Below are 12,585 nucleotides of genomic sequence, written 5' to 3' on the forward strand. Positions count from 1 at the left end.
CTACTGGTAATTGGGAAAGGGAGATGGAGGTGTTAGGGGAAGAATGGGGCAGGAGGGGAAGAAGGGGCACAGAGGACTAGGAGTGAGTGATGGGCTGGGAAGGCCAGTGCATCATCATACAGTATAACCATTGGCATATAACAGACTTTCAGCATTAATGGAAACCCCTCCCCCATTAGTCTGTTAAATCGAGGGTTTACTGTACTTCAGGTCATCATCAGAATGACCCCTGCTGAATGATGCTTCAGTTCCTCCAAATTATGGTAATCTCAGGTGGTCCTTCTGAAATTTGAATTTTTAGTTTCAGGGAATCTGACATAACATCTCTGAGATAACAAAGTCATCTTTAGTCTTCATACGGATTCTTTTTGATGACTCACTTTGCATACTACTGCAGACGAAAATGGTCTTAACCAAAAATAAGAACAAATCTAAAAAGCCAATGGAAACAAGTCTTTAATTGTTACCTCATTGGAATCTATTCCATTATTGACAGACCAGGTGGTTTGGAAATATTCAAGCATTCTCTGCTTTAACTGCTGTGGCAGGTGATGGACCCGTATAAAGTCCTTTAAATCCTTGGTTCTTGTGTGATAAAGGGACCACCTGGAGTACATCCTCTGAATTATAGCAGTCACATTGCCGAACACCAAGGCATGCATCAGAGCTGTGGAGAACAGAAATTATGTTGAATAGGATGTAGTGACTGCAGATTATTGTTAAAATACAATATGGAAAATATTAGAATAAATTTCACAGAATCTCAGATTTCACTAATAAACAGGTAAAATGAGATTTTGGAGAATGCATACCTTTGGAAGTATACAACAGCAATAAAACTCTGAAGTAAACATGGCTACTTTGATAGCATGCTCGGCAAAACTAGAGAGGAGATAGACGTGGTATTTCAGAACTTTTGTACAAAAAATTTAAAATTAGAATCATAGAATCAGAAGGCTGGAAGGCACCTCAGGAGGTCATCTAGTCCAGCCCCCTGCTTCAAGCAGGATCAACCCCAACTAAGTCATTCCAGCCAGGACCTTGTCAAGCCAGGACTTAAAAACCTCTAGGGAAGGAGAATCCACAACCTCTCTAAATAACACATTCCAGTGCTTCACCACCCTCCTGGTGAAGTAGTTTTTCCTAATATCCAACCTACATCTCTCCCTCCTTAACTTCAGACCATTGCTCCTTGTTCTACTGACACCACTGAGAACAGTTTTTCACCATCCTCTTTAGAGAATCCCTTCAGGAAGTTGAAGGCTGCTATTAAATCACCCTTCAGTCTTCTCTACTGCCAACTAAATAAGCCCAAATCCCTCAGCGTCTCCTCATAGGTCATGTGTTCCAGCCCCTTAATCATGTTTGTTGCCCTCCACTGAACCTTCTTCAGCACAGCCACAAGTTTTTATACTGTGGGGCCCAAAACTGGACACAATATTCCAGATGTGTCCTCACCAGGGCTGAATAGAAGGGATCAACCACTTCTCTAGATCTGATCAAAATGCTTCTCCTAATGCACCCTACTATGCTGTTAGACTTCTTGGCTACAAGGGCACACTGATGACTCATATCCAGCCTCTCACCCACTATAACCCCTAGGTCTCTTTCTGTTGTACTGCTTGCTTAGCCAGTCGATCCCCAGCCTATAACAATGTTTGGGATTCTTCCATCCCAAGTACAGGACTCTCCAGTTCTCCTTGTTGAACCGTGTCAGATTTCTTTTGGCCCAATCCTCCAATTTATCCAGGTCACTCTGGATCCTATCTCTATCCTCCAATGTTTCTACCTCTCCCCCAAGATTAGTGTCATCCGCAAACTTGCTGAGGGTGCAATCCAGTCCCTCATCCAGGTCATCAGTAAAGATAATGAACAACACCAGCCCCAGAACCGAGCCTTGTGACACTCCACTTGAAACCGACTGCCATCTAGATATTGAGCCATTGACCACTTTCTACCCATCTTATAGTTCATGTATACAATCCATACTTGCTTAACTTATGGGCAAGAATGTTGTGGGAGACGGTATCAAAAGCTTTGCGGAAGTCAAGGTATATCACATCCACTGACTTCCCCATGTCCACAGAGCCTGTTACCTTGTCCTAGAAGCTAATCAGTTTGGTCACGCATGACTTGCCCTTGGTGAATCCATGTTGGCTACTTTTGATCACTTTTCCCTCTTCCAAGTGCTCCAAAATAGATTCCTTGAGGATCCCCGCCATTATTTTCCCAGGGATTGAGGTAAGGCTGACGGGTCTAGAGTTCCCTGGATTGTTGTTTCTTTTTTTAAAGATGGGCACTATGTTTGCCTTTCTCCAGTCATCTGGGATCTCTCCTGATCTCCAAGAGTCTTCTAAGATAATGGCCAAAGGTTCGACAACGATGTCTGCCAATTTCCTCAATGCTCTTGGGTGTATTAAAGCCAGACCCAGGGATTTGTGTACACGTAGTTTTTCTAGATTGCTCATAACTTGTTCCTTTCCCACAGATGGCTGCCCTCCATCTTCCCATAATATATTGTCTAGCACTGTAGTGTGGGAGCTGTCTTTGTCCGTGAAGATGGAGGCAAAAAGAGCATTGAGTACTTCAGCTTTTCTTGCATTATCTGTCACTACATTACCTTTCTCATCCAGTAACGGCCCCAGACCTTCTCTGATAACCTGCTTATTGTTTACATGCCTGTAGAAACCCTTCTGGTCACCCTTCCCATCCCTTGCCAGCTGCAGTTCTAAGTATGCTTTTGCTTTCCTGATTACTCCCTTGCATTTTCCAGCCATATGTTTATAATCTTCCTTCGTCAATTGTCCACATTTCCATTTCTTGTATAGATCCTTTTTGAGGTTAAGCTGACTAAGGATTTCCTTGGTAAGCCTAGCTGGTTGCGTGCCACGTTTGCATTTCTTACTATGCAGTAGGATGGTTTGTTCCTGTGCCTTCAGTAAGACTTCTTTAAAATACAGCCAGTTCTCTTGAACTCTTTTCCCCTTCATCTTCGTTTCCCAAGGGATCCTGTTCATCAGTTCTCTCAGGAGGTCAAAGTCTTCTCTTTTGAAATCAAGGGTCTGTATATTTCTGCTCACCTTTCTTCCCTTTGTCAGGATCCTGAAATCTATCTCATGGTCACTGCAGCCCAGATTTCCATCCACTTCTGTTTCTCCTATTAGTTCTTCCCTGTTTGTGAGCAGCAGGTCAAGTTGTGCACATCCCCTGGTTGGTTCCTTCAGCACTTGTACCAAGAGGTTATTCCCAACATTCTCCAAAAACTTTCTGGATTGTCTGTTTGCTGGTGTACTGGTCTCCCAAGAAATGTCTGGATGATTAAAGTCTCCCATGAGAACCAGGGCCTGTGGTTTGGAAGCTTCACTAAGCTGTCTGAAGAAATCGTCATCTACCTCATCTCCCTGATTTGGTGGTCTATAGCAGACACCAACTACAACATCATCTCTCTTACTTCTGCCTCTAAGCTTAACATAAAGACACTCAACTGGATTTTCTCCCTCCTTATACTAGAGCTCTGAGCAATCATATTGCTCCCTCACATAGAGCACAACTCCTCCTCCTTTTCTCCCCTGTCTGTCCTTCCTAAACAGTTTATAACCTTTCATGGCTGTGCTCCAGTTATGCAAATCATCCCTCCAAGGCTCCGTTATTCCAACCACCTCATAAATTAGGTCAGAATTAGTGCAGATATCAGTTGTTATTGGAGTATCTAGAGATTAAAAACAAATTCAGGAAATACATTTCTTTGTCAAGCCATTTCAAACTGGATGAATATTCCTGGCTTGGGAGCCTCTTCTGCTCAAAGTATGAATAAAAAGGGTGACCAAATTGACTATATATTTTAGATAGTTTGTCTATTAGATCAAGAACTTCTCTTAAACAGTAAGAGCTAGACCCACCAAATTTGATATCCAGCTTCCTTTTATTTTAACTTAAAGCAAGGTAAGGGTTTGGGTGTGCCAGGAAAATGAAATATGCATAGAATGGGATGTTTTTTCATAAAACTAAACAGAAAAGGGACGGAATCCAAAATCAGGTACAGTTCTCAAAATTGACATGACTGAGCGAATGCTGAAGAGACTGATACAAGATGAGCCAGAAAAATAGAATGAACCTGAAACAGGATTGCTTCTCACTAAAACTTACAGAAAAGAGATACAACAGAGAAATTTGAAACTGTGCTCTGTTTTGGAACTCCTGGCCATTGCTGTGTAAAGCTACTAGTTTCTTTATATCTATCCTCTTTTTGACATGTCTCTTGTGTAAATATTTGGCAAAAAATTGTTTCCATGAGGAAAACAGGCCATACAAGACTAAACCACAGTTCTATAAGTCACATCTTTCCAATAACATTCAATAGAATGTCTTGCTGCTAACAGTAAAAAAGAAATTAATTTGTTGTTTTGGATAATTCTGGGAAGCTAGCATTTCATTGCAGAGGAATATCTTTAATAAATTCCTCACAAAAATGTCTAATTCATGGGCACATATACCACCTGGTCAATAACTTTCATTTAAGTAGAAAGCTGAGGTAGTTTAAATGAAAATTTAGACGTTCAAATTGACCGTTTGACTTCTTTTGTTTGCATGAGGTCAAATGCGGTATTGCGAGTATTTACCAGCCAGGTCTGTTGTATTAGATGGAATATAGAGGCCCAGTGCTGTTAAGAGAACCCAGCCACTGAGCAGACTTAAATGATTTTACACAACATTAGGTTTACAGAGCCCTCGGCCTGCTTGTGCCATGGCATACACATCATTAACCACTGTTTTAATTTTTTCTTACAGATATCAGAAAGAAGGGAAAACAGTTAAAGAATTTGAAATGTAAAGTTTCAAAGCAAAACTTCTATTGTAACCATGGTCCTGCTTCCTTTTCCCTCTCACTGGTGAGCCTTTAGAAGGGGAAAATCCCTTGTTTGACAGTCTTTGTGGTAATAACTGTCCATTTTTGGGAAAGAAATTAACTGAAATGGGCTGGAGCAGTTATTACTGTTGTTGTAAAAGTCTGATCCCATCTCTTAGAAGACAAAACAAGACAAACACACAAAAAGGGAGACAAAAGAATGGGAAAGATGGAAAATACAGTTCATGTCTCTGGCATTGCTGGAAAAACACATATACGGCACTTGGTCTTATCTGCCACTCAGAGATCTGGAAAACTTGTACCAGCATCACGCTGCTCAGGACACTGCTTTTAGTTCTTTGGTCACAGCGTCACAGAAGAGTTGTAAAATGAACAGTCTTGGTGAGCTAAGCTTGATTCATGTCGGATGCAAGGAAAAAGGAGAGAGATAGGAAAGAGAAACAATAACATAGGGAAGGGAAAGGACGTAGGAGAGGTTTGTGATTCAACAAGAGCTGGTGGGGGCAGCAACGTCATCTGGGTCCCTCTCTCTGGCTCCATCTGGGTGGGGCACCTCTCAAGAATAGGACAAAGATGGTCTGGGGTCCTAGGACATGGTGGGAGTAGCATCCATTATGGTGAATCTCACTTCACTAGCCAATTTTTCTTTCCAAAGTCTTGTTCTTTATGGACATCAGAATGGACTAATGGCTGAAACAACCCATCCCCTAATTATTTGGTGTACCAGTTTGGCCTAATTTGCAACGTCAGCTTTGGTTCATTGATTCCTGGCCTCCCACATCTCTTGTTTACCCAACATGCTCTTGATATAGTGCTTGAGTTACATCAGCAGGCCTTTCTAGCTATGCCTGTATACATCCCTGCACATGACTGTGCTATAACCCCCTATTCTTCATGTCTAAACTCCAGAACCACATAGCTGAAGGCAAGTAGAGGGTGAATAAGCTACCCGGCCTGCAGGGTGTGGGTAAATACATATCTTGGCCTGTGGCATGGCCTTGTACCCATAATAGTCTGCACTGTGGTTGGATGTAAGGGGCATGTATCAGGTCTTCAGTTTCAGCAGTCCTTCACCACCATTGCCACAATGCACTGAACTCTTTTGTTCCTCACCTTTACTCAAACTGATAAGGTCCCAGTTCCCATATATTTTCAGTAACAATGTGCTGCCCTGACCACTTCAACATAGCTTTCATCTGCAGTCTTTTGATTAGAACAAATGAATGTGGATCCTGCTCTGACGGCAGATGACTTGCCTGCCAACTGCACCAGTGGGCTGACCATATCATCCTCTGTGACTTTTCCTGAAGCAGCAGGAACACATATGTTTACCAGGAAATTTCAAGGAGGCTGGAGCAGATGGACATTGAGTAGGTTCTGTCCTAATGCTGGGAATGCATCAAGTACTTGAGGCTTCTGTATAAGGTTTCCAAAGATTCCAACTCTTGCTCCAGGTGGACTGGCTGAACATGCTCCTTCCATGACAAACTGGCCAATTTGCTGTAAGGATTCCCAGTACTAAGCCTCAGTGGCTCAAAAATCCCCTCCTTAACCCCTTTGGCCCTCTCATTCAATGGAACGCTGAGGTGGGCCCAGGTTAGAAGGTACCAGGAAGGCAGAGGTTGTGATGGAGGATCCAGAGGAAGAGAAGCATGTAATTTTTCACCTCTGCCTGGAGTAGCTGACTGAGAAAGTTTCCCCCACCAGTGATTCTGAGGAGAGCCTCCAGCTGCAGCAGGAATGAGAACACAAGGCTGGCAAGCTAAAACGAGTTCCCCCATAATATCGCCTTTTGCCCTGGTGCTAAAGTCCTAATATAAACCCAGTTCTCACTCTGCTTCAACACTTATATTGTCCCAGAACATGGAATAGCTACAGATAACTGGCTTTATTGATTACCAGAACACCACAATTATATGTTTGTCAGAAGCTATGTCTTGAAAAACAAATAATTAATTGTGCCCATCATCTGTGGATTTTTTGGATGACAAACAGGCAATGATTGTCCTAGGGATGCAGACCAGGAGAAGGGAAAGGGTGTTTCAGAAAGGTCCAGGTTGAGAATGTGGTGAGAGATGTAGAAAATTTACAGTCATTTGTCTGACATTAGATATGGCTGTCTTTTGTCTCTTGGAAGACAGTAGTTTTAGTATTGACTTTATGTCATTTCTAAATGTTGAGCTGAGGACTGAGGATTGGTGGCAAAGGGAGAACTGGGTCCAGGAAGAGAACACTTCAGCTGTCTGAGGTAAAAGCAATCACAGCAGTTCTTTCTTTTTTTTGGAAGATTACACAATTTTCACCATCCCTGTTTCACTCTATCCCTGCGCTGAGTCTGTGTTCCACAAGCCAGGGAAAAGGAGGGTGGGAGAAAGATCTTCTCTGACAGTTGTATAAATACAGCCAGGTGTTCCTTCATGGTGGAGTAGCAAGGGGCTGTTTCTCCTTGCTTATATCCATGTTGTTAGGCAGGCAGAGGGGGAGGATTTTTCTGGAGATGCTGGAAGGGGAGGGCAAGTTGCGGAGCTGTGCGCAGTGGGTCACATTCATGGTTCACAACTCCTTTTGCATGGAAATCCTGTATGCTAGCAGAAACTATAAACAATTTTCAGTGTAATGGCTTCTAGCTTTTTTAATAAAATTTCAGCAAATTTTGGTGTAGCGGAAGCCTCAGCTGGGGTTTGAAGTTCAATGGCAGTGCAAATCTGCTAGGTCAAGTTAGTGAAGCCTCTCTATTCAGGAATATGTAGGGGTGACCATTAGTAGAAACACCTCTCTGGCATCAACTGTTGAATTTCCTCCACAGGACTTTAGAAAGCCTCCTCTCTTTTCCATTCTGTTACCTTGACAACTACTGCAATCTTCAAATGTTGGCCAGCCTTTAAAGAAGAAATTTCAAACTGATAACAGATTCTGGAATGAACTGCCACCCACCTCTTCTTGAGACACTATGCAAGTTGTATTTTTCTTTTAAATTAGTACATCCATCTTACCATTAGTAGCTTCTGCTATATTGTCATGAGCTGTGATGGTTGTCTGAGAACCACGGACAGTCTAACAGTCATATTAGTGGAATCCTGAAAGGTATCAAAGTTGTGGAGCTCTACAGCTAAGTTATGTTATCTGGGAAGTTTTCTTGGCTTCTTCCAAAAGGAAAAAAATGTTATCCTGGTCTTTGAACTGGCATGACCTTCCACTGATGAGAGAGAAACCATTTCACTAGAAAAGAAGGAGCAGCACACTCTCTTGCCCTTCCACAGCTGCCAGGAGTGTGCAGTGCCCCCATGCCAAGCCCACACAGCATGAGTCCCTGTTTGTTTCCATCAACACTTTCTCCCTCCACTTTGTTCCCCCTTTTCAACTGAGGACAAAAAGACCGGTGGAGACCCATCAGCATTTCACCATTGTTCACAGGTTCAGTCCAGTTGCATTTTATTAGTTTATATTTTTTTTCCAAAAAATTATTCATCTGTGTCATAGAGCTTTTAACAAACAGTCTTCTTGATGCATGTGGGGACCCTTCTTCCTAAACCATATGCTTTCAGACTTGGGATTGGGCCCCACAATTCCCAGTGCAGAAATGGAACAGTGTAAGGGTCTGGTGCCATCATACTGCAAACCCTTTTTCTTCTGTCCCACACCCCAAATACCCCCAGGTTTCAGAAAAATCCCAAGTGCTAAAGATACATAGGAGGGACAGGGAAAACACAGTCAGTGTTGTGTTCTTAGAGAAAGCACTACTACTTCTAAACACAACAGAATTCACAACATAGAAAATGGGTAAATAAATGTGTTCAGGTCTTGGTATATATTAAAAAAATCAAAACAATTCAACCATCCACCACTACCTAATGATTACATGGCATTTTCTCCCCCTCCCCAACCTTGAGCAATTTTAACCTTAATAGCTCCATAAACAACTGATCCATAGTTGTACAACCACAAAGCAAATGTTGATGGGGTCATCCAGGCTACAGCTACATGGCAGAGCTATTTTGGGATACCCTGGTATCCTGAAATAACTAGTCTATGTCTTTGGCTCGAACACATCATTCTGAAATATTTTTTGAAATAATGGGTGCACTGTTTCAGCATCCATGTAGTCCTCATTGCATAAAGCACACTGCATAGCTTATTTTGAGTTAGGCTGACATGTAGATGTAGCCTTGGAGAGATTAAGTATTCCAAATAATGGAGGTTTGTAAACAAGTGTGAACAGTGAATTCAGAACCATTACAACACAGCAGCCACCCTATACAGGCACTGCATTGTTTACATTGACTACTGTTGCCTTTCAGACGCCATGCCACAAAGGCCCACACTGAGAGTTAATTTGGTGCACATGCTTCTGGTGAGGATGTGTACCACTGAGGAGAACAGATTAGACGTACAAAAAAGTGATTTAGTTATTGCAGTGTGGCTGTACATCAATGTAAATTAGAGCAACATAATTCTGTAGCATAGACATACCCTGAAGTGTTAACCCTGTGCAGATGACTGTGATAGGCCAGGAATTACCACAGTGGCACCTCCTGCTGGCCATCCTGGGATTAGCTCCACAGGTCAGTATGCGTCACCCGCTGTCACATGTGCTCTCAGACCCATGTCACTCCCAGGAGTTCTCTTTAAGAGGCAGCCCTCTGACCTTATCACCACGTGTGCTTCCCCCTTCTGGGAGACAGTACTGCAGTCCAAAGCTGCGTCTACACGTGCACGCTACTTCGAAGTAGCGGCACCAACTTCGAAATAGCGCCCATCGCGTCTACACGCGTCGGGCGCTATTTCGAAGTTAACTTCGACGTTAGGCGGCGAGATGACGAAGTCGCTAACCTCATGAGGAGATAGGAATAGCGCCCTACTTCGACGTTCAACGTCGAAGTAGGGACCGTGTAGACAATCTGCGTCCCGCAATGTCGAAATTGCTGGGTCCTCCATGGCGGCCATCAGCTGGGGGGTTGAGAGATGCTCTCTCTCCAGCCCCTGCGGGGCTCTATGGTCACCGTGGGCAGCAGCCCTTAGCCCAGGGCTTCTGGCTGCTTCTGCGGCAGCTGGGGATCTATGCTGCAGGCACAGGGTCTGCAACCAGTTGTCAGCTCTGTGTATCTTGTGTTGTTTAGTGCAACTGTGTCTGGGAGGGGCCCTTTAAGGGAGCGGCTTGCTGTTGAGTCCGCCCTGTGACCCTGTCTGCAGCTGTGCCTGGCATCCCTATTTCGATGTGTGCTACTTTGACGTGTAGACGTTCCCTTGCTGCGCCTATTTCGATGTTGGGCTGAGCAACGTCGAAGTTGAACATCGACGTTGCTGGCCCTGGAGGACGTGTAGACGTTATTAATCGAAATAGACTATTTCGATGTCGCAACATCGAAATAAGCTATTTCGATGTTGGCTGCACGTGTAGACGTAGCCCAACTGTCCAGTCACTTGCCCCAAGGTGAGAGTGTGTATGGGGAAGACCTAAGCCTGGCCACTGCTCCAGGTCCCAGACCATGGACCTTCTAAACAGCAATCTGTATTCCTTTGTCTCTATTACCACTGCATTTCCCTGAACCATTTCCCCATAGCCACAGCATTCTACTCAGTCTCAACAGCTCATATGTGCTCCATCCCTCTCTCTTCTTCAGGTCTCCAACTGCACTGCCCAAAGTACTACAAGTTTGCAGGCTATTCAGGACATACTTCTCTTCTCACACTTCCAGCAGTGACTGAATGACTCTGAGGCTGCATCTTGCTATGTCTCTCTTACTGGCTGCTCCTCATGCAGCCACCATAGGGCTCTATTAATCTCATTCCTGCCAGGGTGGCGTAGCCACCCCAACACAGTACAATGTTACAATTGTGTGCAATGGGTGATTTGTCATAGGGTCAAAAAGTAAATGCTCTTTGAGTATAGAGGAATAAAACTCGCACAAAGTTATGTAGTCCCACAATTATGTGCCACTATTTCCTCGAATGCTTTTCCAGTGCTGCCCTTCAGCAAAAGCAGATGAAGTCCTCTGCCTCTCTTCTGTGCCAAGAGATATGCACATGTGGCATACCTGGTAACAGGAAAAAAGACCAATGTGCATGTGGGTTGGATCTGGCTGCCTGAACAGGGTCAGTAGAGCAGACTTGTCCTGAGAATACGCAGGATGCAATTGCTCCTCTCTATCCTCATAAATGTTATGGAAGGCACAGCAGGTGACAGTTTTGTGAATGATATTCACCATATTGGCTTCCAGACCAATGAAATTTCAGCCTCTCAAATAGGCACTCCATGATCATTCTGCAGCTATTGAATTTGTATTGGAATTCCCTTTTTCTAGGTTCATTGATGTCACGGTTTTGTTCCATAAGTCAAGTTAGAAGTGGGTATGCAGTGTCCCCCCAATATAACAATTGTCATGTCACACTGTCTGCAATGGCCACATTCTCTGCAGTGGCTCATGAATGTGAGTGTTTTCCTCGGTGCAGACTGTCAGAACTAGAGCAGACACCCCATACTGGTGCTGTGTTTTTTTATCAGATTTTACCAACCCACAAACAAACATCAACTCATAGGTCACTGTAACATGGAGTCAGACTTTTCAGTGTGCCTTGTCACACAATCAAGCTAGACTTGTGAGAAGTGTTTACTTAGACCAGCCCCCACCCACCCAAAAACCAAAACAAAACAAAGCATTCAGGTGGCTTACTGGTATCCCAGATCTTATCCCCAAAACAATGCCTGTAGCCAATCCTGTAATAAAGAATTTAAAGGTTTATTAACTATGGAAAAGGAGTTATTTACAGGTTAAAGCAGGCAAATTATTTGCCACTTATGATTCCTAAAAATGACAGGGATGTAATAATCTGTTCATTCAAAATGTGTTTTACAGAAGACCTGGATTGACTCTGGCGATCTCTGCTTTAGGTCAGTGTATCTGGATCCATGAGAGTTCAAAAAGCAAAACGACATTTTTCTTGTGAGGAATTTTTGTATCTTCTTTCCTCAGAAATCAAGCTTATAGCACCAGCTTCCATGCAAGTCCTTTTCTCCATTGGGACTGAGGAAGGGAATATGTCTAACAGTCTTTGATCTTACATAAAAAATTACTTGCATTTAATGATCAAGATTTACTAACTTCTTGTCAGAGACCATCATTTCCATTAAAAAGGTTTATTCCTGTTTGATAAGTCACATACTCTAAAAGGTTTACCACACAAATGCTTGCTTGCTTTTTACCACATGCAGGATACTTAAGTGAGGACAATACATACAGCAGACCACAAGCATTTTAAAAAACACTCAACACATTCTTATAATCTAATATTATCACCTCCAATGTTGATTTTGATAATGCTAAGGCACAAGTAAGACAAACTGCTTTCTAGCTAAGTGCTTGTAAGTTTTCAGTCAGACCTGAGACATTGACAAAAGCTGGCATTTGGCCATACTGTTTCTTTGGAATACAGTAAACTCTCGAGTTACATGCGGGTTGTGTTCCTTAAAACACCCTCCCCCACCCCCGCATAACTTAAATATTCATGCAAGTCAAGGGGAGATGAGAACCCACTGGTCAGTTTCCCAGGTCCTGTAAATGGCAGGGAACTGGGAAGCAGGCAGCAGCCTGGCTTCCAGCTCTCCTCCCCTTGCAGAACTGGGAAACTGACCAGGGCAGCTGCCTTGGTCAATTTCCTGGCTCCAGCCAGTGGAGGGGAGCTGAGAATCAGGGACAGACTGGCTCCAGGCTTCCCTCCAC

At 43.4% G+C, this 12,585-nt stretch overlaps 1 protein-coding gene across 1 annotated transcript in view; it reads right to left on the bottom strand.

Annotated features, from left to right (window-relative positions):
- The window catches only part of KCNH8 (potassium voltage-gated channel subfamily H member 8), a 428,672-nt gene that overhangs the window by 73,110 nt on the left and 342,977 nt on the right, over positions 1-12,585 (bottom strand). Inside the window, exon 9 of the mRNA XM_074986135.1 lies at positions 468-667. Within this exon, the coding sequence (XP_074842236.1) occupies positions 468-667 (200 nt within the window). The remainder of the gene's footprint in view (positions 1-467; positions 668-12,585) is intronic.

This window comes from Carettochelys insculpta, chromosome 2 (assembly GCF_033958435.1).
Source record: "Carettochelys insculpta isolate YL-2023 chromosome 2, ASM3395843v1, whole genome shotgun sequence".
NCBI classification, from domain to species: domain Eukaryota; kingdom Metazoa; phylum Chordata; order Testudines; family Carettochelyidae; genus Carettochelys; species Carettochelys insculpta.